This window comes from Antechinus flavipes, chromosome 6, assembly GCF_016432865.1.
Source record: "Antechinus flavipes isolate AdamAnt ecotype Samford, QLD, Australia chromosome 6, AdamAnt_v2, whole genome shotgun sequence".
Taxonomy (NCBI): domain Eukaryota; kingdom Metazoa; phylum Chordata; class Mammalia; order Dasyuromorphia; family Dasyuridae; genus Antechinus; species Antechinus flavipes.
In genome coordinates, this window is record NC_067403.1 from 181,492,513 (window position 1) to 181,519,722 (window position 27,210).

Below are 27,210 nucleotides of genomic sequence, written 5' to 3' on the forward strand. Positions count from 1 at the left end.
AGTCCCAAGAAAGTCCATCTTAAATAGTAAGTTTCACTAATCAAAGGTTCAGATGGATTTAGCTCAGGTGGATTTAAATAAGTATTGACTATAATCTTACATGAATAACATTACATTAATAACAATAAGATTCATCCCAGAAACTTCACAGATTATCTGTGTAGATGATTTTAAGTTCAACATTATACAAGTAATTTTGCTTTAAGAGATTCAATAACCAATAACCAAAGACTCAAGTTTTAGAAATGCAAAAAATTCCAAATGGAATTTGTCTATTGTATTGTGTATTGTCTATAGCAAAAACATATTCAATTATTAACCAGTTCAAAGCAACAAAGGCATAGACTACTATTCTAGAATCCCTTTAAATGGAAACAGACATATTTCGTGTTCTTGCTGTTTGAAAGAATGTTGAGGAATTCTGTAACATCTTTAAGGAGGGTGATTATTTCTAAAATTTCAGACTTTTGTGAATTGTAATGAGTTTGTGTGATATATTTCTTATCTATACAGTATGCTGCTTTCCCTGAACTGCAGCCATTGGTAAATGTATTAAGTGAAGATTCAGTAGGATTGTTCTTTATTATCTTTGGGAATATCCATTGACCTTTTTCATAAAAGGTGAGCAATTCTATAGAGGGTCAGTGATTTATCTATCTTACCATTGTTAGTAGAAATAAAAACTTGCCACTCTTCATTCTGAAGAGATTTTGTATATGGCTGATGTGTGATTAACAAGGAAGAGTCAGTGAGTTAGAGATGTTGTTTAATGGAGTGATAGGAAATTGGTAGGGGAAATGAATCAATTCAGTTATTCCCTGTAATTGATACTGTGCCCTCTGTAGTAGAGGGCACAGGAGTAGCAAATATTGCCCCTTGTACCTTTTCATTAGGAAGTATTTTTATTAATTGGGCCTCAGATTTTTTTTTTTTCTCTAAGATATAGTTCACGTTTTTCCTCTGAAGACATAGTTTTAGGAGAGTTTTAATGAAGAGAATTTCCTTGTAAAGTGGAGAATAAATGGGAAAGTTGATGTGTGGATATCTGTAGCATGGATTGAAGTCAATAATATCACCTAACTATCTTTGAAAATCATTAAGAATTTGTAATGAATCTTTTTTCTTTTCTCAAGTTTCTAGGTTCTGATTGTTTGAGAATCTATCAGATAGTTGAGATATGAAAAAGAGGCTCGTCCAGGAGTAATTGCCAACCCCCGTGAATGGAGGGTTTGCTCTAGTGACTTATTTTGGAGTCTGGATATTTTAATTTCACTTTGAAATAGCATGGTCAGCATGGTTAACAAAATTCTGAACATTATAGAACTATTTCTCATACCTTGTGGTAACGCTTTCCATCGAAATCTTTGTGCAAGTGCCTCCATATTTATACTAGGGATAGTGAAGGCAAATCTAAGTTTATCCTCCTATTGAAGAATAGTAAAGAAAGTCTTTTAAATCAATAACTATCAAAGACCATTCAGCAGGCACCATAATAGAAAAAGGAAGGCCAAAATGAAAGGGACCCATAGTGACCATAGTATCATTTATTGCACAAAGATCATATTATATTTGCCATTTCCATGATTTTTTTTTCTTTATTGCAAATACTGGAGAATTCCAAGGGCTAGCAGAAAATTCAATTTTGAAATGCTCAGACTAGTCAATATAGAGTATTTAGCTTTTCCTTTCATAGAGACCACTGTTCTACCTTCTCCAGAGTGTGACAAGGGTTGTTTATAATAACCTTTAAAAAGGATGCAATACATGACTAGAAGGGCTAAATATGCAAAATTTCATCTATTTAAGAATGTCTTTGCCCCATAGATTTAGAGGAATTAAAAAAAAAAACATAACATTGAAAATAACCATTATTCTCTTCAGGCTCTTCCCATTTCAATATTTTAGCATTTTGTTTTGGTAATGCTACTGTGCCTTTTCTCTTTTTTCACATTAAACAGAAATTACTCCTCAAAACTCACAAGCAAAGATGAAATACCCAATCTCTTAAATAACATTTACTGAGTTAGCAAGACTGATAACAACAGATTTCCTACTTCCGTTAGTTTTTCAGTTTATATTGTAATAACATTTAGGGTACTAGATAACAAACTAGATGTGGTTTCTACAATCTCAGAACCTATTTCTAAATCAATTCAGGTAGAACAGAATCTATCACAACCAATTGATTTTCCAACTTTTAACATACATATCAATTTAAAGTTATTTTAAAATTAACTAGTACTTCAATTCATGAGATTTCCTAAAATCTACATAGATATTCCATCAAGTTTCTTCTCTTTTGTAATCCAGGAAAGAGGTGCCAATTTTTGCTTCATATGGGTTTTTATCTTGAGATTCTTCCGGCAGGATTCCACAAACCTGAGTTATGATAACAAAGTTTCAGGCTCCTTGCTTGCAGGAGTTTTTAAAGTGATAGCACACTGCTCTTCCATTTTTATCAAAAGTTCCCAAACTCTCTAATTCCTTTCAATCTATGCTCTTCTCATTCCTACATGCTTTCTATTTTGCTATATTAAATATATTTTTCTCCTCTTCCCCCTTTCCTGTAAAGCTGGGGCAGTCTGCCAGAGGCAGAGGGAGAGAGAAAAAGATTTTCATTGCACTATCCTAATCTAGTGGAGCCCCAAATTAGCTCCCAAATTACCTTATCATGATCAAAGACCAATATACTTTGAGCCATTCTGGAATAATTATTACTCTGAATGAATTCCAAACAATTCAGATTGATATTTTTCCAAGTCAGCTTGCTAACTTTGAACACTGAACACAGAAAATAGAATGCAAAGCAGATACATTGACACATAGAGAAATCTACTTCCAGCTTTTACCTACAGATTTAAGCTTGGCATTCATCTAGTCGTGGGAGTGTCTTCCCAATTTTCTTCCTTTTATATTTTAGTGCCTCAATACAAATTTCAAAAAGAGGAAAAGAGAAGGAATGTGTGTGTGTGTGTGTGTGTGTGTGTGATAGCTTCTGTTGTACTATTATGAAGTCTCTTCTTTTTGGATTTTTCTTTCAAGGGGAAAGTTCCAGAGCCAAACACAAAAGCCACCAGAAGTTCTGGTGTGACCCCTGCTTTCAAGTTTAGGGAACCCTAAGAAAGGAGTTAAAAATCCAAGATGAACCCCATCTATTTTCCTATTATTTCCTATCTTCCTAAATCCAGGGTTCCTTCTTTCAGGAATCAGAGGTAATAATGTTTTATACATGCAAGAAATTCCTCCAATTGCTCTTTTGCGGTACTAAACTCTCTCTCTCCCCCAATTCATCTTTTAAGGTCCTATAAATATTGATCGCTTTGAATGTATTTGTTACATATCAATAAAAAAGTGAAAGAAAATCCTCAAATAAGCTGTGACCAACAAAATTTCCTTATCCTTCATAATTCATGGAGCTCCAGGTGGTAAAGTACTGCCTTGTCTCTTTCTCCTTCAATGTCTCTCAAGTCTCTGTTCAGGTGCCACTTGCCAGCAGCTGGGATGGGGTGCCTGGCGAGGCAGTGAGGAAAAACAAGTAGAATAAAGGAAAGAGCTCGGGATAGGGGAGTCAAGATGCAATATTAGACTTAATAGTTTATTCAAACAAGTAAGATCTTTATATCACAGAGAAAACTTGCTCTTTCACATGGGAAAGGCAGTAATGCAAGGATAGCATTATCTGTTAACATTTCATATCATTATTTTGACTGGTTCCTGTTCTTTTCCCAGTACTGACAGTCCCATTGTGTGTACCTGTTCTTCCCGGATTTGGTTCATTTACTATATATTTGGGAGTGTCCAAGGACTTCTCTGTGGGAAGAGATCTTCCATCTTCCTTGTAGCCAAGCCTTTTCCTGCTTTATCTCGCAGTGACATCTAGTGGTCAAGAATATAGATCTTAGGTGTCTATAAAGGGGTCCATGGAGGGAGGGAGCAGGAACAAATCTAAATGGATACATTCCCTGTGCTCATGATCAAAGATAATACTAGTCATTTTTAAATTTGTTTTCAATCGGAGCCAATGATAGATTCCTTCATAACTTGGTCTTTTCCCACCTTTCCAATCAGTCTTTTTAGACCTCTCAGAGATAGTGAATTTGGTTATGAACATCCTTCTTTCCCTTCTTCCCTCCAAGTACCTTTTAACCTTTGACAAAGAAATAACTTCTTCAGAGGTATAATCACAAATACAAAATTTCAGTCCACTAACATGTGAAAGGCATTATCCCCAGCTCCCCATAGGTTCAGTTTCTGGGGGAGAGAAAGGAGATAAGGTTCAAAGCTTATATCAATTCCTATAGCATACACAATCTTAATTAAAAGTTCAAATCAACTTTAGGCTTGATTCCCAGGCATTCTGGCTTCTCTATGCTTCTCTTTCAGGCTGGCCTGCTGCAAATTCTGCCTACAGTCTTGTCTCTGTAATTGCTGTGGCTCAGACTCCCAGATTTGATGGGCATTTACTGTCCACAACTGAAACTGAAGAAAAAGACACAGAAAAACAGACTCGTTTCTTGGAGCAAGGGAGGAAGTTCTTCCCCTCTCACCATTTCTGTTCATGGCACCTACATTATGGATGAACTGAGATCTCCATCCTGGAAGTAGCTGGAGAGAGCATATGGAAAAGAGCTTTTGATGTTTTCTTTGGCTCTTTTCCATAACTTGGACATTTTCCCTCATCTCTACTTCCTGGCTTTCTTTGGTGTTAAGCTGAAATCCAAGCACTATGCTAAGCATGGAGGCTATATAGTAGGCACTTAATAAATGCTAGTTGACTGAATAACAGGAGATAGGCACACAGCATCTGAAATCAATAGATCCTAGCTGCTCTCAGTGAGTTCAAGTCACCTATCTTTGAGAAAATGGATACTTAACAGATGGGATTCTTATGCCTCTACCAGAGATGATGAGTCTTGGAAAATGGGAGACGTGCTGCTGGACATCAAGATATTCAAATGCTATTCTGGTTTTAACAATGGAAGCAGTGGAATCCCAGAATGCATTGCTAAAAAGACAATTTGAAAATCTAGAAAAGGAAATAGTGATCAGAAAGAGCCAGCAGTTCCTCATCATGAACAAGTCATTGGTGCCTTTTCACTGGTCACCCCCACGTCTGGAAATCTCTCCCTCCTCACTTCTGCCCCTTGGCTTCTTTCACGGCTTGGCTTAAATTGTGCCTTTCCTCTGAGATTATCTCCCATTTTCACTGTTGATATCTTATATGTGTATAGTGATATACATGTTGTCTTTCTATTAGACAGTGAACTTGAAATCATTGGTTTGTTTCATGTTTTTTTTCTATGTATTCTTACCTTAGCACAGTGCTTAACGCATAATTTCATTATTTTTATCAGAGCTTATCCTTACTATAATTATATGTTTTTTGCAACATGGAGGAATAAAAAACAAATAGATGCTCATCTATTTGGACAAGGACTAAACAATTTGTGGTGCATGAATGTAATGGCATATGACTATCCTAGAAGAAATTATGAATGCTATGAATAGGGGAGCATGGAAGGATCTACATGAACCAATGCAGAGTGAAATTAGCAGGATCAAGAAACAATATTCACAATGACTATATCTATGTAAATTGAGAGAACATTCCTCCCTTGAATCAAAATTAAATGTTGCAAAATAATAAGGAATAAGCATGGCTCAAAAGAAGATAAGAAGAAACTCCCAAACCTATCCTTTTAAGTGATGTCCATTGTATTACATTTTCAGTTTTTCATGTATTAATCACTTACATATTTCCTCCCTCTTTTGTCTTTAAAACATTTTGCATATCTTCACATGTATAGTGGATATCATAGTGCTTGCCTTCTTAATATTTGGCTTCTCAAAAGGGAAGGAGAGAATTTGGAACTCAAAAAATGAATGTTATATAAAATCTATGATATTAGATGACTCTCTGAAGAAGAGCTATATAGAAGAATTTTATTCAAAATAGCCACAAAGCTATAATATACTTGGTAGTATAATAACATGCAATGTTACATTAAATGCAACTATAAAATATTCTTTGCAGGAAAAAAAAGATAGATTTAAATAACTAGGGGGAAAGTTAATTGCTCCAAGGGTATGTTGAGCCAATATTTAAAAAAAAAAAATGAGAATGCCATGTGAGTAACTTTTTTTTTTTTTTTTTTTTTTTTTTAAAGAAGTTCGGTAAGGTACTAAATATTTCACACACCTAGAAAAATAATGAAATCTATATACAGGAACAAAAAATAAAGAACCTTGGAGGTAATTTAAAAAAAAAAAAAGAGGGAAGAAGGGCGATAAAACCAGATCTCAAAGTGTACTATAAAGCTATGGTCATTGAAGTGATTTGGTACTGTTTAAAACAGATTTAGATAACATAAGTAATAAAACCTTTAGAAATCTGACCCCAATCCATCTTTCCAGATTCATCATACATTACTGCTCTCTAGATTTTTCAACCTAGCTGAACTATCATCCTCTCTGACAGTATCTCTGATAGCATCTCCTATTTCTAAGATCTTGCACTGGTCATATCCCATTCTTGATGGGATTTGATGGACATTTATTGTCCACAAGTGAAACTGAAGAAAAAGACACAGAAAAACAGACTTGTTTCTCACTTGTTATTTCACTGAATCTCCTTATTTCCGTTTTCTAGGTTTTGTAGTAGAGTTTTGGGTCTAGAGTAAGGAGGACTTGAGTTCAGATTAAGCCTCTGATACTAAACATATGATCCTGGGCAAATCATTTAGTCTCTGCCTCAATTTCCTCAACAGTAAAACAGAAACAATAACACCTGCCTCCCAGGGTTGTTGTGAAGATGAAATGAGTTGCTGTCAAGTACTTAGTACAATGCCTGGAACATAGTAAATACTTGTTTCCTTACTTCTTTCCTTCCATCTGCTAGTGCCCTTTCTATCAAGACATTTTGTATGAATTTGTTACTCTGTGCATCATTATATTTGTACTTGTGGTCTCCTCTGACAGGATATAAGTTCTTTTAGAATAAGTATGGGTTCTTTTTTTTTTTTTTTCCCTTTGAATCCTGTGTCTAGCACAACGGGTGGCATAGAGTAGGTGTTTAACCATGGGTATCAATCAACACATTCATCTCTAGCACAAAGCCTGTGATATAGACTTAACAACCTTGAGGTCATAACATAGTCAATATATCTGGTACTTATTTTCCACATCAATTCAGTAGTGCTTCTCAAGGAGTTGGAATTAAAAGTTTTCCTACATTAGTTATATTTAAAGGGTTGTTTTAAAAAATTTTTTACTGAGTATCAGAATTATAGCATTTAGTATCAGAATTATTTAGTATGAGATTCCTTCAGGTTAACAGCTTAATCAGATTAACAAAATTTACCCAATTTTTATTTTATTTATTTGAGTTTTAGTGACTTGCCACACAGCTAGGAAGTGTTAAATGTCTGAGACCAGATTTAAACTCAGGTCTCCTGAGTTCAGGGTTGGTGCTCTATCTACTGTGTTCTACCTAGCTGTCTCCTCTCCATTTATTAAAGGGCTGAAATGTCATAAGCATTGTGGTTAGTGCTGGCATTCAAGGAACAAAATAGAAACATCTTACCTCTACTAGAGGAATACAATTTATATGTTACTTTTAAGAATGTCAATTCTAGCTAGTGAGTGAAACTCTCCTAATTTTTGGAAAGAATGCAAACACTACTAAACATTTTTACCCCAAAAGACCAAAGGGGGAAAGGACCCATATATACAAAAATACTGATAGCTTTTTTAGTAGTGATGGTCATTTGGGGGAATGGCTGAACATATTATACATGTGATTGAATTGTGCCTAAGAAATGGTGAAAGGGATGATTTCAGAGAAACCTGGAAAGATTTGTATGAACTGATTCAGAGTGAAATAAATAGGACCAGGTTGAACAACTTATATGATAACAATATTGTAAAGACAAACTACTTTTGAAAAGTAAAGAATTCTGATCAACTCTTTTCTAGACAGAGGTGTTGGATTCAGGGAGCAGAATGAGTCATATGTTTTGATATGGTCAAGGGGGGCGGAGATTTGTTTTGTTTGACCATTATTTGTTCTTTCTTTTTTCAAAGCTGGATAGGTGGAGAGCGCTTGCACGTACACACACACTCTTAACAAGTTGCCATATATGGCAGAAGGATTTTACTCAAAACTTTTTTAGAAGCGCAGGTGATACCAGACTCTTAGGACTGACTGCAAAATTACATCCTTAATTTCTAGCTACTATCCCTAAAAACTTTGGGGAACTTTTCCTTTGGTGAGATCTGGGCCTCTTTCCCAATGAAAGCAAATTACCTAAGTCAAGAAATACATCAATTCTTCATTTTCTGATATATTCTAGCCTGTATACATTTTTCAATTTCAATTTGCTTCTGTAAATGTGATTTTTCTATTCCTTACTTATAATCATCTTTCTGTTAATAACATTTCATGGAAAGGAGTCAAACTGGTCAGATAAACTTGAAGGATAACCTTTCTTCCTACAAGACACAGCAACTAATTGCTCTGAATCACTTACTCACAAACTCAATATTTAAAGAGGCAGATAAAGTCCTTTCTGGAAACTTTTACAACTGGATAAAAGAGCTGTACCTGAACAAAAGCTTTGTGATGCTCTAGGGTTTACTTGCTCCTACATTTAGCTATTGTGCTGGACTACAGCACTGTTGATATACCAGACATCAGATCATATCTACACATCTCTCTACAGGGTACTTCTCTATACATCTAGAGCTTCCATATATATTTTGTTGTTCATTTGTTTTCAGTTTTGCCTCTTTGTAACTCCATTTGGGATTTTCTTGGCAAAGATAGTGGAACTGTTTGTCCTTTCCTTTTCCAGTTTATTTTATAGGTGAGGAAACTGAGTCAAATAGGGTTAAGCAACTTGCTCAGGGTCACACAGCTAATAAGTGTCTGAAGCCAAATTTGAACTGGGGTCCTCTTGACTCCATGTCTGATCCATTTTAACTATACTGATGTTTAAAACATCTGTTTTCCATAAAATTAGCAGGACATATAAAATGCTTAGCTAAAACCTAGATAAATCCTGTATGATATTCCCTTTGATCTGCCAGTCAAGTAATCCTGTCAAGAATGATAATGGAGTGACTTTTAGCATTACCTGTTCTTTTAAAATAGTGTTGCATATCTATAATTTCATATCTCTGGAAAAAGTGGTGAGGCAGATACATATTCTTAACTGTCAAGGTGTCACTTTAATTACACAGTATTTAGGGCTTTTTGCTGTTTTACTGTTCCATTTGTTTCACTGTTTGTTCCATTTACAATGTTGTACTAATCATGAATATTATTTTTCTAGCTCTGAACACTTTATTCTGCATTTGTTGTTCATTCATTGTTGCATTCAACTCCTTGTGATCTTGTGGATCATACTGTCCCAGGGGTTTTCATGGCAAGTATACTGAGGAGTTTGCCATTTCCTTCTCCAGTGGATTAAGGCAGAGGTTAAGTGACTTGGCCAGGGTCACATAGCTAGTAAGTGTCTGAGGCTGGAAGGCTGCCTGATTCCAGCACCAGTATTCTATCCATTTTGTCACCTAATTGCCTCTCATTTTGATAAGTTCATACAAATTTCTCTGAATTATATTGATAAAAAATTATTAAAATCAAATACAATATTAACTGCCACTACCTTTTAATGATCTTAATAATGCCAGAATTCTAGTAATGTCCTTATATTCCTACCTTTAAGATAATTTCTATTAAGTTGAGCTGAGCCACACTAAGTCTCTACCCTGGGACTTTGCCTTGTAAACAAAGTCAGCTTGAGCCAGACTAGTCCCAAAGTAGTCCCTACCCCTTCCATGGAATTCATGGCATGAAGGGCAAAACAGCTAGAATGAAGTGGTTTTTCTTGTTGAGATTGCCAAGAGCAGCTAGCAAATTATCTACTGTAAGCTCCTTCCCCTTTTCTCCTAAAAACATAACATCCTTTTCTTGTGAGTCTGCTGGAGAGATATCCCCCAGAGTAGCAGATTTATACTTTTCCTCTACTCATAAATTTGATTTAAGAACTTGATGATATTCAGTGTTTCTGACAAAAAATAATATTCCATATTTAGCTACCAAAATTTATTTACCTATCTCCCAATCAATAGGCATTAATTCTTGGTGAAAGAATTGGTTTCAATTTCTTATGAGTTCTCTTGTGTTTAATTAGGCATCCCCTCCCAAGTCTGAATTTTCTAATGACAAATGAGGTCTGTCCTCTCATCAAAAGTTTTCCCTCCGTCATTGCATTCTAAAGGTTTCACTTCAGTATGTATTCTCTGATGTCTAATAAGGTGTCCCTTCTGGCTGAAATCTCTTCCACATTTGCTACATTCAAAGGGTTTCTCTCCAGTATGAATTCTTTGATGAAAAATGAGGTGTCCCCTTTGACTGAAGGCTTTCCTACATTCATTACATTCAAAGGGTTTCTCTCCAGTATGAGTCCTCTGATGAGTAACAAGGTCTCTTCTTTCACTGAAGGCTTTCCCACATTCATTACATGCAAAAGGTCTCTCTCCAGTATGAGTTCTCAGATGTGTAATAAGAGCAGCTCTCCTGCTGAAGGCTTTCCCACATTCCCTACATTCAAAGGGTTTCTCTCCAGTATGAATTCTTTGATGATAAATGAGATGTCCTCTCTGGCTAAAGGTTTTCTGACAATCATTACATTCAAAGGGTTTGATTCCAGTATGAGTTCTTTGATGTCTAATAAGGTTTGCCCTTCGGTTGAAGGCCTTTCCACATTCAGTACATTCAAAGGGTTTCTCACTAGTATGAGTTCTTTGATGATAAATGAGTTGTTCCCTCTGATTGAAGGCTTTCCTACATTCATTACATTGAAAAGGTTTCACTCCAACATAAGTACTCCTATGTTCAGTCAAACTTTCCCCGTGGCTTAAGATTCTCCAATATTTATTGCACTGGTCATGTTTCTCCTCAATATGAAATGTCTGATGTCCAACATGATTTGATCTTCTGAAAAAGGTTTCACCACATTCATTGTGTTCTTGCAGTTCTTCCCCATGTGTTCTATGAAATCTAATTAAGTTTGAGTGGTAACTGAAGGGTTTTTTCCATTTTTCATATTTAGAAAAGTTCTTCCCTAAGGAAACTATATTACTTGGAATAAGGTCTGAAAAATCCCTAAAGCTCTTTTCAAGTGCCATATATTTTTGGATATTTCCCCATACAGTTTCTTTCCATAGTGCATCAAAGACTGATCCCAAAAGAAAATGCCTCCCAAATGTATTACACTGAGATATACTCTCTTTCTTAAAAGATGTTCTGTAAGTATTTATTAATTGTCTGGATGATGTCTCCCTGATCATCTTTCCTTCCTCTGAACTGACATCACATCTTCCATCTTCTCTCTTCTTGGATAGCCAGAGACTACTGTTTGATGTAGGAGTATCATCTAAGAAAAGGCTTCCAGTGTCTTGTATTGGACTTGAATCCAGGGTTTCAAACCAGATCTCACTAAAGGAATCTGAAAGAAATTTTAAAGTCACTAGATGCTGTTGATTATTATGTGGGGGAAAGGGAGAAATCCTGATTTAGGACTAAATTTAGCTTCTGTCTCATCCATCAATAAGAACAATGGTCAACCTAGATATGGTTAAAAAAAAGTTGGGAGGGGGCCACAATTGAAGCTAAGGATAGATAAACGTTGACATTTAATCACATATATAACTGAATGTCATTAAAAATAATATCCAATGAAACATTATAGGATGGTTATAAATATATAAGTGTGTGTGTATATGTGTGTGTGTGTGTGTGTGTGTGTGTGTGTGTGTGTGTGTGTGTGTGTGTATCTCCTCATTTTGAGGAGACAAAGAACTGTAAACAAAGAAGATGTCAGTTAAGGAATACTTGAACAAATTGTGGCCTGTGAATATAATTAGATATTGTATATTTTAAGAAATGGTAAAGAGGATGGTTTCAGAAAAACATGGGAAAACACGTAGAGTGAAATAGGCAGAACTAAGACTATACTTTATACAGTAACAACACTAAAAATAAACGATTTTGAAATTCTTAAGAATCATGACCAATACAATGATCATTCATGATATCAAAGGACCAATGAAAGATATTACCTTTCTGACAGAGGGACGACAGATATGAACATGGTCAGTATAAGAATTTGTTTGCAAGATTATGCAGGTATGTTACAAAGATTGTTTTCCTTTTCCTCTCAGTAAAGAGAAAGCAAATGATTGTTTATTGAAAAAATAATTTGAATAGTTATGAAATCTGACAACTTTATAAACTTAAATAGTAAGAAGTCTAAGCATAAGGGGATTTTTGAATACCAGCATTTCTGAAAAATCTTCAAAAAGAAATTAAAGATGGTGTATTTTGGGACAAAGTTCTTAGAGAATGTCCTCATTTTTGTCTACCATATTTATTTCAGTAATTTATGCAATAAATTATTGAACCATAATTAATACTTTGCAATACTTTAAATCTGCTTAAACTCTTTAGTTACTAAAAATGAGGTTTGATAGTGTGTGGAATAGAGAGATAAAGTGAATTTACAAGAATGTTTAAATTCTTTTTCTGCATTTTATCTTTATTATTATTATTTCTATGTCTCTGTGACCTACATAAGTATGGTGTGTGCTAGCCAATATTTACTTAACCAGAAATGATGTTTATCCTTGTTCAATATTATCAATATTTAGATTACTAAATGACATCAGCTCAATAATCTGAAGTTTGAAGGTCTGATGGATGGTTCCTCTTGGAACCAGGGAAACTGAAAGCATTCTGTTCTGATCTACTTTTGGCACCCCAATGTTTAACATTCAATTAGGGGAGAGGGCACCTATTTCTCAATGCTCCCCAATTTATGATTTAATCTCTTGTAACAGAACCTATAAAAGCTGTGTATTTTTGCTAATTTTTAGCCTTCTTATCATGAGCTTTCTCTTTCCCTTATCTCACAATGGAATGGCTCATCCTCTGGAGATTTAATAAACAACTTTCTGCTTTCTATTTTGAGTGATGTCAGAATAGTCATTTTGGGTAAGGGTCTTCTAAATCCCACACAATAGTGACTAGGTTGCACTGCCATTTTTTCCCATAAAATATACACCTAAGTTTTTCTTCTGAGATGTTTTATCATAGTAGCTTAGCTCTTCCACTGTGACAGAAATTGGTCCTAGAAACTGTAATGATGTAAACTGTTTTTATTTTCAGTTCCAAATTCTCTCCCTTCCTCCATTTCCTCCCCCACTCATTGAAAAGGCAAAAAAATACAATATTCATTATATTTATGAAACATGTCCACAATAGTTATGTGCCCCCTCCAAAAAAAAAAATAAAAAGAATTTTAATCTGCACTCAGAAATATATAGATTTTTAAAAAACCTTCTTGGTTTTAATGTAACTGGTTCTTTCCTAATCCATTGTCTTTCTACAAAGCCAAAGTTTAAATTTTGGATTTTTTGACTACAATAGAATTAGTATAACATTGTACTTTGTAGCCTAATACTGCTTTTGAATGTGGGTAATAAAACAAATTTTTATGCATTCCCTAGTTCTCTAGATTAGTTTGTTATGCCACCATCAATGACACAAGTACATTTTAAGCTGTGAAAACTTCATTTCAGTCTTAGAAATGTAAAAGCAAAACATTTAAGAATTATTGGGCTTAAAAGATCCTAGCTATTGGGATAAAAAAAGCAGTATGCAACAGTAATTTTTAGGAAAACTGGAAAGCAATCTGGCAGAAACTAGAGAACATCTTACTCTCTATATCGATAAATTCCAAATATGTACGTGATATACACATAAAAGGTGTTATGATAACTAAACTGAAGAAGCATGAAAGAAATTGATCCTGAACTCTTTCCCTACCCATAGATCTGACAAGTGAGGGAGACTGACAGGAGCTAAAATGGACAATTCTGATTAGATCAAACTAAGTTTCCATTCTTCCTCCTTTCCCCCAAGGAAAAAAAAAGCAAAGAAAAAGTAAATAAGAAAAAAAATATTTGTAGCAAGTTTCACTGATAAGGATCTTAATTCTAAAATATATAGAGACTTGACTAAGCATTTACCAGCTGGGGAATTGCTTTTATTCTTATAAATTTCAAAGATATGAATAGGCAGTTTTCAGACAAAAAAATCTAATCAATCAAGTTCTAAATTCCTAAAATTAGTTAATAGCAATTTAAAACATAAGATCTATCATTCTCCCATCTTATTAGCAAAGGTTACCAAAAAAAAAAAAAAAAAAAAAAAAAAAAAAAAAAAAAAAAGGAAAAATGACAAATGCTGGAGGGGCTGTGGGAAAACAAGTAATTAATATACTGCTAGTGGAGTTGTGAACTAATCTAACTATTCTGGAGAACAATGTGTAACTATGCCCAAGATTTATAAAAGTGTTCATATCCAGTAATATTATTGTAAGGACTGTATCCCAAAGAGGACAATAGAAAAAAAGGGACTCATATGTACAAAAATATTTACAGCAGTTCTTTTTGTGGTGTCAAGAAATATGATAAGAATTTTAGAGAAACCTGGAAAGATTAGTGTGAAATAATGCAGAGTGAAGCAGAACAAGAACAATTTATATTGTAACAATAACGTAGAGAAAAAAATCTTGAAAGACTGATCAACACCTGACCAACCACAAAGGAATTTATAAAGAAACATGCTACACTACTTCAGATACAGATATGATCATCTCTGTGTGTCTGAATGTGTCTGTTATTTATTCTATATTTAAGAAGTATGGAAAGTGAATATTTTGATGCATGAAATTTATTTTACAGTTGTCTGAATATTTGTTTTTATTGGTGATTATTGAATAATTATTATCGATAACTATGAAATTTCAAATTGTTTAAAAATTCAACCAAAAAATAAGAAGCATTTCCTGAAAATCTGAGAGCATATTTCCTGAAAAGGGGATGCTCTTGAGTATAAGATTAAATTCTTGTGAAAGAGGAAGACTAAATCTTCCCCAGAGACCTTGAGACTTGTCCAACTGTGTCAAGGTGTAGCCCTGATGTGGCCAATTAAGGTGTCAGTGCCATGATGAACTCACCTGGACAAGAAGCTTGTAGATTGTCTTCTCCTGGTTTCCATGAAGACTTTTCTCTCTTCAACAAGGAAAGCATGTCCAATTTAGAAACGGGAAGCCCTATAAATGGAAATATAAATAGGGAAAATGCCAGGGGACCGAAAATTATTTAAGAATTTAACTTTATTCATGGAAAAGAGAATAGCTAAAAAGTACAAGAAGTCTCTCAAGAACATATTATTGCATATTCCAAGGTAATATGGGTTAAAAATCTTTAGATTTTAGATTCAGAAAATAGTTCATTCAGTCTACTTTTAAGAAAGTAAGGCTCTTTCTATATATCTCAAATAAGATTGAGTAACTTAGACATTTATAAAGAACTAATTATGCCTAGGTATTGTGACTAACCAATGCCCCCAAGAAACTTCCATTTTATCAAAGGAAACATGTATGCATAGATGTCAATATAAACTTTAGGAAAAAAAAAAAGAATTTCAGGAAGAAGTCAGTAGCAGCAGGCCTTATTTAGGAAGTGAAATGAGCTAAGTTATACAAAGGTATGGAGAAAGGAGGCAGAATCTCCTAAGTGAGATTAAGACAACAAAACCAGTAAATTAGACAACCAAGAGGTACCTCAGAATGCTAGGCCTAGAGTCAGGAAGCTAATCCTGGGAAGACATTCTATGTGACCCCAGGTAAGTCACTTAACTTTCTCTCATCCCAACTTTACATATGAGGAAACTGAAACTAACGATAGCATCTACCTCATCAGATTTTTATGAGAATCAAATCTGATGACTTGGATAGAAAAGGGCTGTTGTGAATCTCAGAGCCATGTAAATGCTAATGATTCCTGTCATTATCATTATTATCATGATGCATGATGGTAACATGTACTATTCACGGAATGGTGCATTGGAGCTGCGTTATAAAGGCCAAACAAAGGCTTTTATATTTTAACCTAGAGGCAACAGGGAGCCAATGGAGATTTTTGAGTAAGGAAGTATGGTCAAACCTGAAAAATTTTCCCTTGGATTGTGTGTGTATGTGTTCAATTTCTTAATCATTTTATTTAGTACTTACTGCCTGCTATAAGAATTGCCCAGGGAAATAGCAAGTTTAGCTAAGAAAGTTCCTGCTTGCCTCATGGAATTCCAGTCTAGGAAGAGTGAAATCCATGTAAAGGAAAAGTTCAGGCCAAGAACCTGGAGCCTTCTTTGGGGAAGGGGCAAGCGGAGGAAGTGTAAGGACTTCCTGAAGCAAACTGTCTCCCAATTACCTTGGAACTTTAGCCAGAATCTTTAACTACAGGTTTCAGGGAGCATAGAAACTGGGATTTCTATCATTTGGATTCAGGATTCTCCACATATGCCCTGAACTCTTTTTTTTTTTTTTTTTTTAATTAAAGCCTTTTATTTTTCAACATTGTCCCTTACAAAACCTTATATTCCAAAATTTCCCCTCCTTTTCCCCATGTAATGTTTGGGCTAGCTTTCTGGAGGTCCTTTGGATGGGATTTGGTCTTGGCAGGACAGACACCATGAGAATGGACAAGAATAAAGTCCAAAGTCTTTATTATCTCTTACACAGTCAGAGTCTGTCATAGTCTGACCCAGTCTCCCTCAGTAGTCTGCAGTCTGACTTCAGTTTGACTTCCTGTCCCCAGTTCTTGTATACCATATTATAATTACATCATTAGAGCATATTGAATATGCATGAACTAGATAATTATGACTTCATCAAGCTAAGTACTAAGTATACATAAACTAGATAACTTGGAGGAATTTTTGAGACAATGGTTAATACCTTGTTTCAAGTATACTTCTTTCAAGTATACTTCTCCAGAGTTCTGGCTCTCTACACCCCCACCCTCTCCCCTAGATGTATGCCCTGAGCTCTTAAATAGCCCTGCTGAGCCAGCCCAACCTCATCGAAGCTTTTTGGCCCTTTCAAAGCCAGAGCTCTGCTTACCCAGTGAGATGAAGTTCTCATAGTTCTCCAGCATCACATTCCAATACAGATGCTTCTGAGTTGAATGAAGATAGCTCCACTCTTCCTGGGTGAAGTATATGGCAACATCCCTAAATGATACTAATTCCTGAAACAAATAAGTGCCTGTTTAACTAGGGACCACATAGCCAACATTTCTTGATGCACTCATATGTCTTCTTTTACATTAAACTACATAGGAAGTTGATGGTTTTAATATTTTTCCTAAATGGATCCTAAGAAAATCACAAACTTTAACCAACACTCATACTGGTACACACCTTCCTGATAGTCAACTATGTTAAAAGAAATCATTCCCTAGTATCGATCCATGTGTCCTGACACGGACATCTGCAATCACACCCCATTAAGGATTAAGATACTCCTCACAGATTTAATCAGAAAGCAATAATCCACAAAAGGCAAATCATACTAAGAGTCCTCCCCATTTTCCAGCTACTGAAGGTATATGGCTCTTTGCCATAGATCACTCCTTTCTTTGCACAGGTAGTTTGAGACAAATCCTATGAAATGGATCCCAATCTTAAAATTCACAATGTACATTTTCATTAGGCTAGAAACAATAATTATAGTTTATACAATTACAATCTCAAATAATGTGAATCCAATTCTACTTTGTGATATTATTTGTTATGTTCCAAGGGAGAAATTTCCTTCAGTCCTTCAATTAGACCTGTGACCATTCCAGTGAAGTGAGAAAAGGAATACTCTGCTGAATGCTGAAAATGGTAACCCATTGGACCTTTTGTGATCCTTGCCTCCATCTTCCCAGAAAAACAAAACCAAACCAAATGAAACCTTTGTGTCCAGGCACTATGTCCTGCAACTACTGCTCTTCTTCTAGGGCTCATCAGACAAGGGAATGAACAATCAGGGCTGTGCATCTAATCTTAGCCCTCATTCTCCCTAAAAGATCTGTCAACCTCTATCCTGATGGTCCATTCACAAGTCTTCATTGGTAACATTACACAGTTTATTTATACTCATTATGTGTCCTTCTATTATCCTTTTATTGGCTAGAAATTTCATAATTTCAAAGATGGCAGTATTCATTGATTCAAAGATCACCAAAAAAAGGATGGTGTAAGAAAATGGTCTTTTGCTGGTAAAACTGACAAAAGAGAAAAATGAGAATGCTGGAAGGGCTGGGGAAAACAGGCACAATGATTTACTCTTGATGGAGATGTGAACTGGAAGAGCTAATAAACAGAGGGGGAAAGGGTCAATATTTTGAAAAATATTTATAACATTTCTTTTCTTGCTAGTCAAAAATTGGAAATTAAGGGGAAAGTCTCCTATGGGGAACAACTAAATAAATGATGGCATATGAATGAAGTGGCATATTACTGTGCCAAGAGAAATGAAGAAATGGCCAGTTTCAGGAGAAACTGGGAAGACTCATGACCTGATACAGTGTGAAATGAGCAGAACCAAGACAATTTGTAGAATGACCAGTCTATTAATAGTCTATTAATTATAATTATATGTATTATAGATGAAAACAACTTTGAAAGATTTTAGAACACTGATCAATGCAATGAAAAATCATGAATCCAGAAGGCTGAAGACAAAACATGCCATTCACTTCCTGCCAGACATGATGAACTTAAAATATAAAAAGTGTCATTATTCTATGAATGTCCAATGTGAAGAATTGTTTGGCATGGAGAATTGTATACATATTTATAATGGAGGGTTTGTTTTTGTTTTCTTCCTTTTGGGAAATGATAGCTATAAAAAAAGTTTCTGGGAAAAACTATAAGTACTTAGACACCTACTCTATGATAAGTCCATATTGCTGCTGTGTCGTCCCTGGCTCACACATTTTGCCATTGCCTTGATTTTTTGCTTTGGGGACAACTAGGCTACACTTTTTTGAGTTTTCATCCATTTCCCCAATGTGCTGAGCCTTTATGGAGTTAGAACAATGATGCCATCAAAAAAATCTAGTGGACTTGGGAGATACATGATCTTGAAGGTCAAGAAAGGTCAAACAACCTGTCCAGGATCCCATACACAGAATGTGTCAGAAGTATGATGTGAATTCAAAGCACTGAACCTGGACCCAGGAAGTCCCATCTACTATTCCACTTAAGTGCCTTTTAATTTTCACATATTCCTCCTGGTTTTGTGCTATAAATCAAAGCAGAACGAGTCTGGTCCCTTTCTCAGAGACCTGAAATATTCTGGGATATCACCTTCTTCCTCAATCTTTTCTCTAGCTTAAATGCCCCCTCTCCTTCCATCCCTACCTCCTACCCCCTCCCTCTTTCCCTAATGGCTCCTCTGAGGGCAGCATTTAATGCTCTTCTCGTGTCAGTCTCCTTTGACCACTCTGGCTTATCCATTGCCTTCCCAAAACATAGGGCCACAAATTCTCTCCTGCTCTTCCCGTTTCTCTTCTGTCTCTCAGCATCTGTAGCTTTCTTTGCATCTGTGGTTTTCTTTGATTTCTTGTCACTGTATATGTTCCAACTGAAGGAAAGCCTTGAAATGGAGGAGGGTGCAGAGGAGAGATTTTTCATTTTCTTCTTTGTTATATTTATAGTAACATTCCCACTTTAATGATCTATATTAAGGATTCTGAACCTGTGATTTGTGGAGAGATGAGGGTGAGAGAAAAGGATGTTTGTGAACAGATTGGAAAAGGAAATTACCGTTCTCACTGAAATGTTGCATATCCTTCAATTATTTAAAAAAATTATTCTAAGAAGTGAGCCCATTGCCCTCACTGGAATGCCTAGATGCCAACAAAAGATTAAGAACCCCTGACTTTAAAACTCTCTATCATTAATTAGGGAGCCATGGCATTGTGGGGAAGGAAGTTGTGTCTGGTCCACAGATCAATGAGAGTGGCCTCTTTGCTGCTCCTCACGTAGGACATGCCATCTTTTGTGTCATAAATTTTTAGTGGCTATCCTTCAAGCCTAGAATGTTCTCCCTCTTTTCTACTTCATGGTTTCCTCCAGGTCTTAGTGGTGGTCCTGCCTCCTACAAGAGGCTTTCTCCAGTCCCTCTTAATGGTAGAGCCTTTCCTCTGAAATATAGTTTTTTTGAATGTTGTTTCCCTAGTAGAATGTGAGCTTCTTGTGGGCAGGGACTGAGTTGTAACTTTCTTTGCATATCCTGTCTTATAACATTTTTGTATACCCATTGCTTAGCATAGTGTCTGGTTCACAGCAAATGCACGATATCACCTTCTTCCACAATCTTTTCTCTAGCTTAAATGCTCCCTCTCCCTCCATCCCTACCTCCTACTTAGTAACTGACTAGATGTGTAAACTGTGATAACTGCAAGGAAGAGAGTGAAATGATGAATACACTGAGAAATGATATGGCACAAAGTGACAACCAAATAAGAAATTACCTGAGCCCTGGCTGTGATGAACCCAGCAATCATTTCCTCCTCATCCTCTATTCTTTTGTTTTGGAAAAAGGAAAAGTCTTGAAGACGCTTATCTGGAAAAGAAGAAAGAAGTCCTAGAGGGAGATAAACCTTCACCAAGATCACTTAGCATCCTGGACTTCCTCACTCCCCAGCTCTTCTGTGCTATCAGTCTTTCATCCCAAATTCCCCATCTAACCCCCTTCTTTTAATCCTTCCTCCTGAGCTGCTCCTTGCTTCTAAAAAAAAGGCATGAAATGCCATCTTAATAAAGTACACAGAGAATTCTTTCTCCCTTCACCTGGTCTTCTTTTTTCTTTTATTTTATAATAACTTTTTATTGACAGAATCCATGCCAGGGTAATTTTTTTACAACATTATCCCTTGCACTCGCTTCTGTTCCGAATTTTCCCTCCCTCCACCCCCTCCCCCAGATGGCAAGCAGTCCTTTACATGTTAAATATTCAACTGGTCTTCTATTACACATTGCCAGTCCTTTTTCTTGGCAACAGCACTTTATGAATGCTTACTGACTCCCTGGAGGGACCAATGGAATTAAGCCAGACAAAAGGGTATACCAAGTGATCTAGAGAAAAGGAAGTTAGGGGAACTGCTCTTTTTATTCTTTCCTTCCCTTCCAGGCCATTCCCTCAAAAATCCTCCTTTACATGCTTCTGACACATTAGGCCGTTTCTCCCTTCACTGTCACCCTTCGGTAAGGCTCACCTTTCTCCTCAGAGGCGAAGGCCAAGTCTCCCATGGTTACTTCCTCCTTGCTTGATGACTGTTCTGATTTTACAGCGATCCTCCCTACCCTTCGAGATGGTCAAGACTTGCCACATCCCCAGCAGCTCCAGGACTGGCTCCCGTCTATCAGGTACTGCACTGAGGCTGTGGTGAAAGAACAGCAAAGCTGTGCTCTGTTGGCTCCAAAGCAGGAAACTGGGATTTGCACTGTGGGGCTTAGATCTTTGTCCTCAGCTGGGAATTAGCTCTCTGGCATTATAGGCTGGGACCTGTTGGAATCTACCAAGAGCTGGTCATGCCTAAGAATGAATGAGAGCACTAGGAGGGGCCAAGAACTCACAGTCACACGTTATGACTTAAGGAATACTAAGATAACCATAAATTCTGGCCATACAAATGGGCAAAGAATGAGCTTAGTGGCTTCCACTAAGTAAGGAGAGTTGGGGCAAACCCACCAGAAGCTCAGTCACTCTGTGGTACAAAATATTATTATAACAGCAACAACTAGTATTTATATAGCATTTTGTTTTGTTGAGGCAAATGAGGTTAAGTGACTTGCCCAGGATCACACAGCTAGGAAGTGTTAAGTGTCCGAGAGTAGACTTGAACTCTGGTCCTTCTGACTTCAGGGCTGGTGCTCTATCTACCTCATTTATATGGCATTTTAAAGTTGGCAAAGCACTATATATAGGTAACCTAATTAGTTCCTCACAATAACCCTTCAAAGTACTAATTATTATGAGCTCCATTTTATAAATGAAGAAATAGAAGCAGAGGTTATATGGCCAGTTATTTGAGTGAGGATTTGAGCTCTGGTCTTCTTGACTTTAGTCCCAAAACGTTACCTACTGCACCGCCCAGCTGCAAAATTTACAACTAGATGGTGAGTTGGGGGACACTGTCCCCACAAGGGTGCCAGAATGATGGGCATAGGCTCTAGGCATGCGCACACTTCCAATTACAGGTGCATGCAACCAGGGGAACATCCATTTCCTCACAAATACTAAAGGACACAATTGCACTTAATACCTTCGGGCATGTTTCCTTCTGTACGGACTCAGCAGGAACCTGGCAGAATGGGGAAAAACTGGGGCGCATGCGCATTCATTTCTTACTAGCCTTCACTCCACTTGTTCAGTCTTGAGCTAGAAGGGAGGAGGTAGCACAAAGAATAGGGAGCTGAACACATTTCTAGAAGCACAGTGAAGGAAGTGGGAGGGAGGTGGCTGGACTACGCCGGTACATTCACACCTACGGAGAGGATGAGAAAGGGAGTAGGTAACGCATGCGCATTCACATACCTCAGCGTTTGGCTATGGGGAGCGGAAACATGAGAGGAGTGCATGTGCACGTTCTCATTCTCTCTTTCCCTCCCTCCCACACTCCCAAGGTCTCAGCAGTTCAGACCTGCCACAGGACTCCAGGCTTAGAAGTCTGACCTTTAAGGAGGGACGGCAGCATGGCTGGCATTCCAGTGGCCCGAAGAACAATACCCACAACACATCAAGCTCTGCTCTACCAGACTGGATGACCTGGAGCAACCATAACTGTTCTGATGCGCAGGATCTCTGGAGGCATTTCGGGAAATGGAGTCTTTGCTGGGAAGGGCTCCCGGCCTCCTGGAGCATCCACGTGATCCGTGGACTACATCCCCCAGAAGGCACTGAGACATTTTGTCCAGTACCGAAGCGTGTGCTCCTGCGCTTGCGCTCTGACCCTGCAGATGCATCCTTAGCTTTGGAACTGTTAAAAAATTGTAGGATTCGTGGACTCTCCTTCAGGCTGCCCGCTCTAAACTTTGTTATAATCTCAACACCCCCAGAAACAATTTTACCCCAGCTTTGAGGAGAGCAACTGCGTGGAAGCTGGCGGAGTGAGAAGGAATAATCACTAAAATGCCTTCCGCCGTCCCCTTTCACCCCTCCCAGAGTTAGTCAGTCTCCATCCCGAGGTCACTCCCTCTACGAGCCCAAGTGCTCCCAGTCAATCCTGTGCAGGTGGTCACCGTAACATCTCTAATTTCTCACTTAGCTTCACTCTGTCTCCTGGCTACTCTTGCCTGCAAATATGCTTTCCTTATCCCTCTGAAATCTGGTTTCTGACATCATCATTCAACCAAAACAATTCTCTCTGAAGTTATCTGTAATTTTTTTTTTTGAAGACTATATTGTTATGCCACAGTTCTCTTTAACTGTCCTGACTCAGTTTCCTTGTACAAGTTTCCCTTGTCTCAGTCTCCCTAATTACTCCCCTAAGCTGTAAATCTCCCTCTGGTCCATGAAGGCTGAGGACCAATTACTCTAAGGTTATAAATTGTTAGCCCAAGCAAGATAAACAAGAGAGTAGACCTCCTGATTATCTTCTGTCCTCAAAAATTTACAACATCCCTTAAAGTATTCCAAGATATCTCTGGTTATTCAGATATCCTGTCTCTGGGTTTTTTGGTTTATGGCCTTGATAGGGGCTTTCCCATTCTTTCCCTCTTCTTTGTCTCCAAAGGTATTTAAGAAGTTGGGGTTCCTCCATTCAATGCTGGAGAATGGCGGCTGGCAGTTGTATGCTGGACTCCTCCAGCCCTGGACCAACATGGATTCCTTGGTCCCAGTAAACTTATCTCTGTCTGACTGGATAATTTGAGATGAGAGTCCTGTCCAGTCAATCTTACTCTCCCATTAATAAAATATTAAAAACTCTCTAATCTCTCTCCTGCCTCAGTTTCTCCGGCATTACAATACTTAGCCAAATGCGAATAGGAGGTAATTGATGCTTATCTCCATGTATTAAATGGGTGGTTAAGGCCACTTAAGCATCACTGGGAAAGATGAAGCAGCATTTGGATATACAAGATCCCCTTATCATCTTAAGGTTCATGATGCTGATGTCCTTGTTCAGGTAGATCTGCCAGCGGATTGGCTGGTCTTGGGAGTTCCATGCCTTCATTATCAACACCAGCTTATTTGGGGAATCAAATTAGGCCATCTTAAGCCTCAATTCTTACCCAGCCTTAAATCACTGAATGGCCATTGTTTCAGACAAACTGAGATCTGGGAAAGAACTTAGCTTAAAAATGCTCTGATCTCCTACTGCATTTGCAGCCATTGTCAGTCAATTTGACTTGTGACTTGCCATTGTACTCTGATGACTGAAGGAGAAAATGAGGATTTGCCTCCCATCCAATTCCATTTGCTAGTCAAGAAATCACCCTCCTAATGACATGGTTCTCTTCAAGAATGAAGGATGAACATTACTATCAGTCACTTGTTGAGCAATTGTTCCACTGGATCTTGATGTCCTTGCTTATTCACTAATAGGCATGTGTTGGCTAATGGATCTGTCAGCATCACAAAACTGACATTGATAGGGCAGAGCCAAGATATAGGGAAGGATTCCCCTGAGCTCTCCTCAAACTCCTCCAAATACATTTAAACAAAAACAAATTCTAGAGTGGCAGAACTCACAAATCAAGTGAACAATTTTCCAGCTCAAGACAGCTTAGAAGATCAACAGGAAGGATATGTTGGCACCAGGGTGAGAATGGAGTGCAGTCCTGCAAAGGCCAAGCCAGCACAGTCCCAGTCCCAGCCTGGAGTGGGCCTTAGGGGTTGCTGAATCAGCAGCCACAGTAACTTCTTCTGGAGTTTTCAGCTCATAGATGGTAAGAGGGTCCAACAACTGGTCAGAAGAGATTATAGGGGCCTCTTTGCTAGCACTGAGGCAGGATTTTGTTGCTTTATATGTATATGTGGATTGGTCCTAATACAGGATGGCACTTCCAGAGCAAGAAAGAGACTAGCACATCAGAGCTTGTGTCCAAAGTGGAGAAGTTCCAGAGAAGAAAAAAAAGTGTTTGTGATCGGGTATGATCACTCACAGATCAGAGCACAGGTTGGGAGAATGGTAAATACCTCTCCTTAGAGCATACTACCTTGAAAGAGTGGAAAACTTACAAGTTTCTAGAAGTATCTCTGATAACAGCTGAACAAAACCCCTTAAAATTTAACTTTAACAAAACCTTAACCTTGGGACAGCGCTCCTAGAAACAGAATCCTATTTTTTTCTTTTGGATTTAAATAGTTTTTTCTTATTTTTCCAAATACATGCAAAGATAGTTTTCAACATTCCCTTCTCTTCCCCTCCTTCCCCTAAATTGCAAGAAAACCAATATAGGTTAAACATATGCAGTTCTTCTCAACATATTTTCATATCTGTCATGCTGCACAAGAAAAATCAGATCAAAAGGGAAAAAACAAGAAATAAAAACAACAACAAAAGATGAAAATACTATTCTTTCATCCATGTTCAGTCTCCATAGTTCTTTCTCTGGAAGTGGATGACTCTTTCCATCACAAGTCTATTGGAATTGCTTTGAATCATCTTATTGTTGAAAAGCGCTAAGCCCATCACAGTTGATCCATCATATAATCTTATGGCTATAGTCTCTTGGTTCTGTTCACTTTACTTAGCATCAGTTTGTGTAAATCTTTCCAGGCTTTTATGAAATAAGCCTGTTCATCATTTCTTATAGAGCAATAATATTCCATTTACCTTCACATACCATACCTTATTCAGCCATCCCCCAACTGATAAACATATACTCAATTTCTAGTTTCTTGACACAACAAAAAGAGCTGCTACAAAATTTTTGTATATGTAGGTCTTTTTGTAAATCTCTTTGGGAGATAGACTCAGGAGAGACTGCTAGAATAAAGGCTATGCACATCAGAATCTTACTTTTTCTATTTTTTATTAAAGTTATTTTCAAAACAATTGCATGAATAATTTTTCAACATTGACTCTTGCAAAATCTTGTGTTCCAATTTTCTCCCATCCTCTCCCTAGATGGCAAGTAATCCAATATGTTAAACATGTTAGAAATATATATTAAGTCACATATATTCACATACACACAAATTTATACAATTATCTTGCACAAGATAAATCAGATCAAAAAAGAAAAACAGAAATCTACTTTAATAAAGAATTAAAAGTCAAGTAATAGGCTAGGAAAATGAGCAAACAATAGAAAAAATTCTAACCTTGGGAGATTACCATGGTGACAAGGAAGAGTAAAATATACACTCAGAAGAAGATAAAGTCAAAAGCTCCCACATCCAAAGCCTCCAAGAAAAATATGACTTAGTCTCAAGTCATGGAAGAACTCAAAAAGGATTTTAAAAATTACATAAGAGAGGTAGAGAAAAATTTGGGAAGAGAAAATGAGAGTGGTGAGAAAAAAGTGATACAAAAAACACTGAAGAAAACACCTTAAAAAAACAGACTAAGCCAAATGATAAAGGAGGTAGAAAAGAACAATGAGAAGAATGCCTTAAAAAGCAAAATTGGCCAAATGGAAAAGGAGGTACAAAAGCTTATTGAAGAAAATAATTCCTTAAAAATTGTAATTGAGTAAATGGAAATCATGAGAAAAGAAATAGAAATTGTGAGAAATCAAGAAAAAAAAACTCCCAAAAGAATGAAAAAAATAGAAAACAATGTGAAATATCTCAGTGGAAAACCAACTGACCTGGAAAATAAATCCAGGAGAGATAATTTTAAAATTATTGGACTACCTAAAACCCACAATTAAAAAAAATTATACATCATCTTTCTTTAAAATTTTTTTATTATAGCTTTTTATTTACAAGTTATATGCATGGGTAATTTTACAGCATTGACAATTGCCAAACCTTCTGTTCCAATTTTTTCCCCTCCTTGCCCCCATTTCTTCCCCCAGATGGCAGGTTGACCAATACATGTTAAATATGTTATAGTATAAATTAAATACAATATAAGTATAGATGTCCAAACAGTTATTTTGCTGTACAAAAAGAATCAGACTTTGAAAGTACTATTAGCCTGTGAAGGAAATAAAAAATGCAGGTAGACAAAAATATAGGGATTGAGAATTCTATGTAATGGTTCATAGTCATCTCCCAGAGTTCTTTCAGTGAATGTAGCTGATTCAATTCATTACTGCCTAAACATCATCTTTCAAGAAATTATCAAGGA

General features: G+C 36.8%; 1 protein-coding gene across 2 annotated transcripts; it reads right to left on the minus strand.

Annotated features, from left to right (window-relative positions):
* Positions 1-3,560: 3,560 nt before the first annotated feature.
* Positions 3,561-21,273, minus strand: LOC127539839 (zinc finger protein OZF-like). Of its 2 annotated transcripts, none has more exons than XM_051964224.1 (5): positions 21,181-21,273; positions 20,437-20,528; positions 17,031-17,157; positions 15,084-15,179; positions 3,561-3,876 (listed from the first exon to the last, which is right to left on the minus strand). In XM_051964224.1, the coding sequence occupies exons 1-5, from the start codon at positions 21,212-21,214 to the stop codon at positions 3,860-3,862; spliced, it is 366 nt and encodes a 121-aa protein (XP_051820184.1). In that variant the 5' UTR covers positions 21,215-21,273; the 3' UTR covers positions 3,561-3,859. The 2 variants fall into 2 exon arrangements, with proteins under 2 accessions (XP_051820184.1, XP_051820183.1); XM_051964223.1 differs by having other exon boundaries at positions 3,561-11,510.
* Between the last annotated feature and the right edge of the window lie 5,937 nt (positions 21,274-27,210).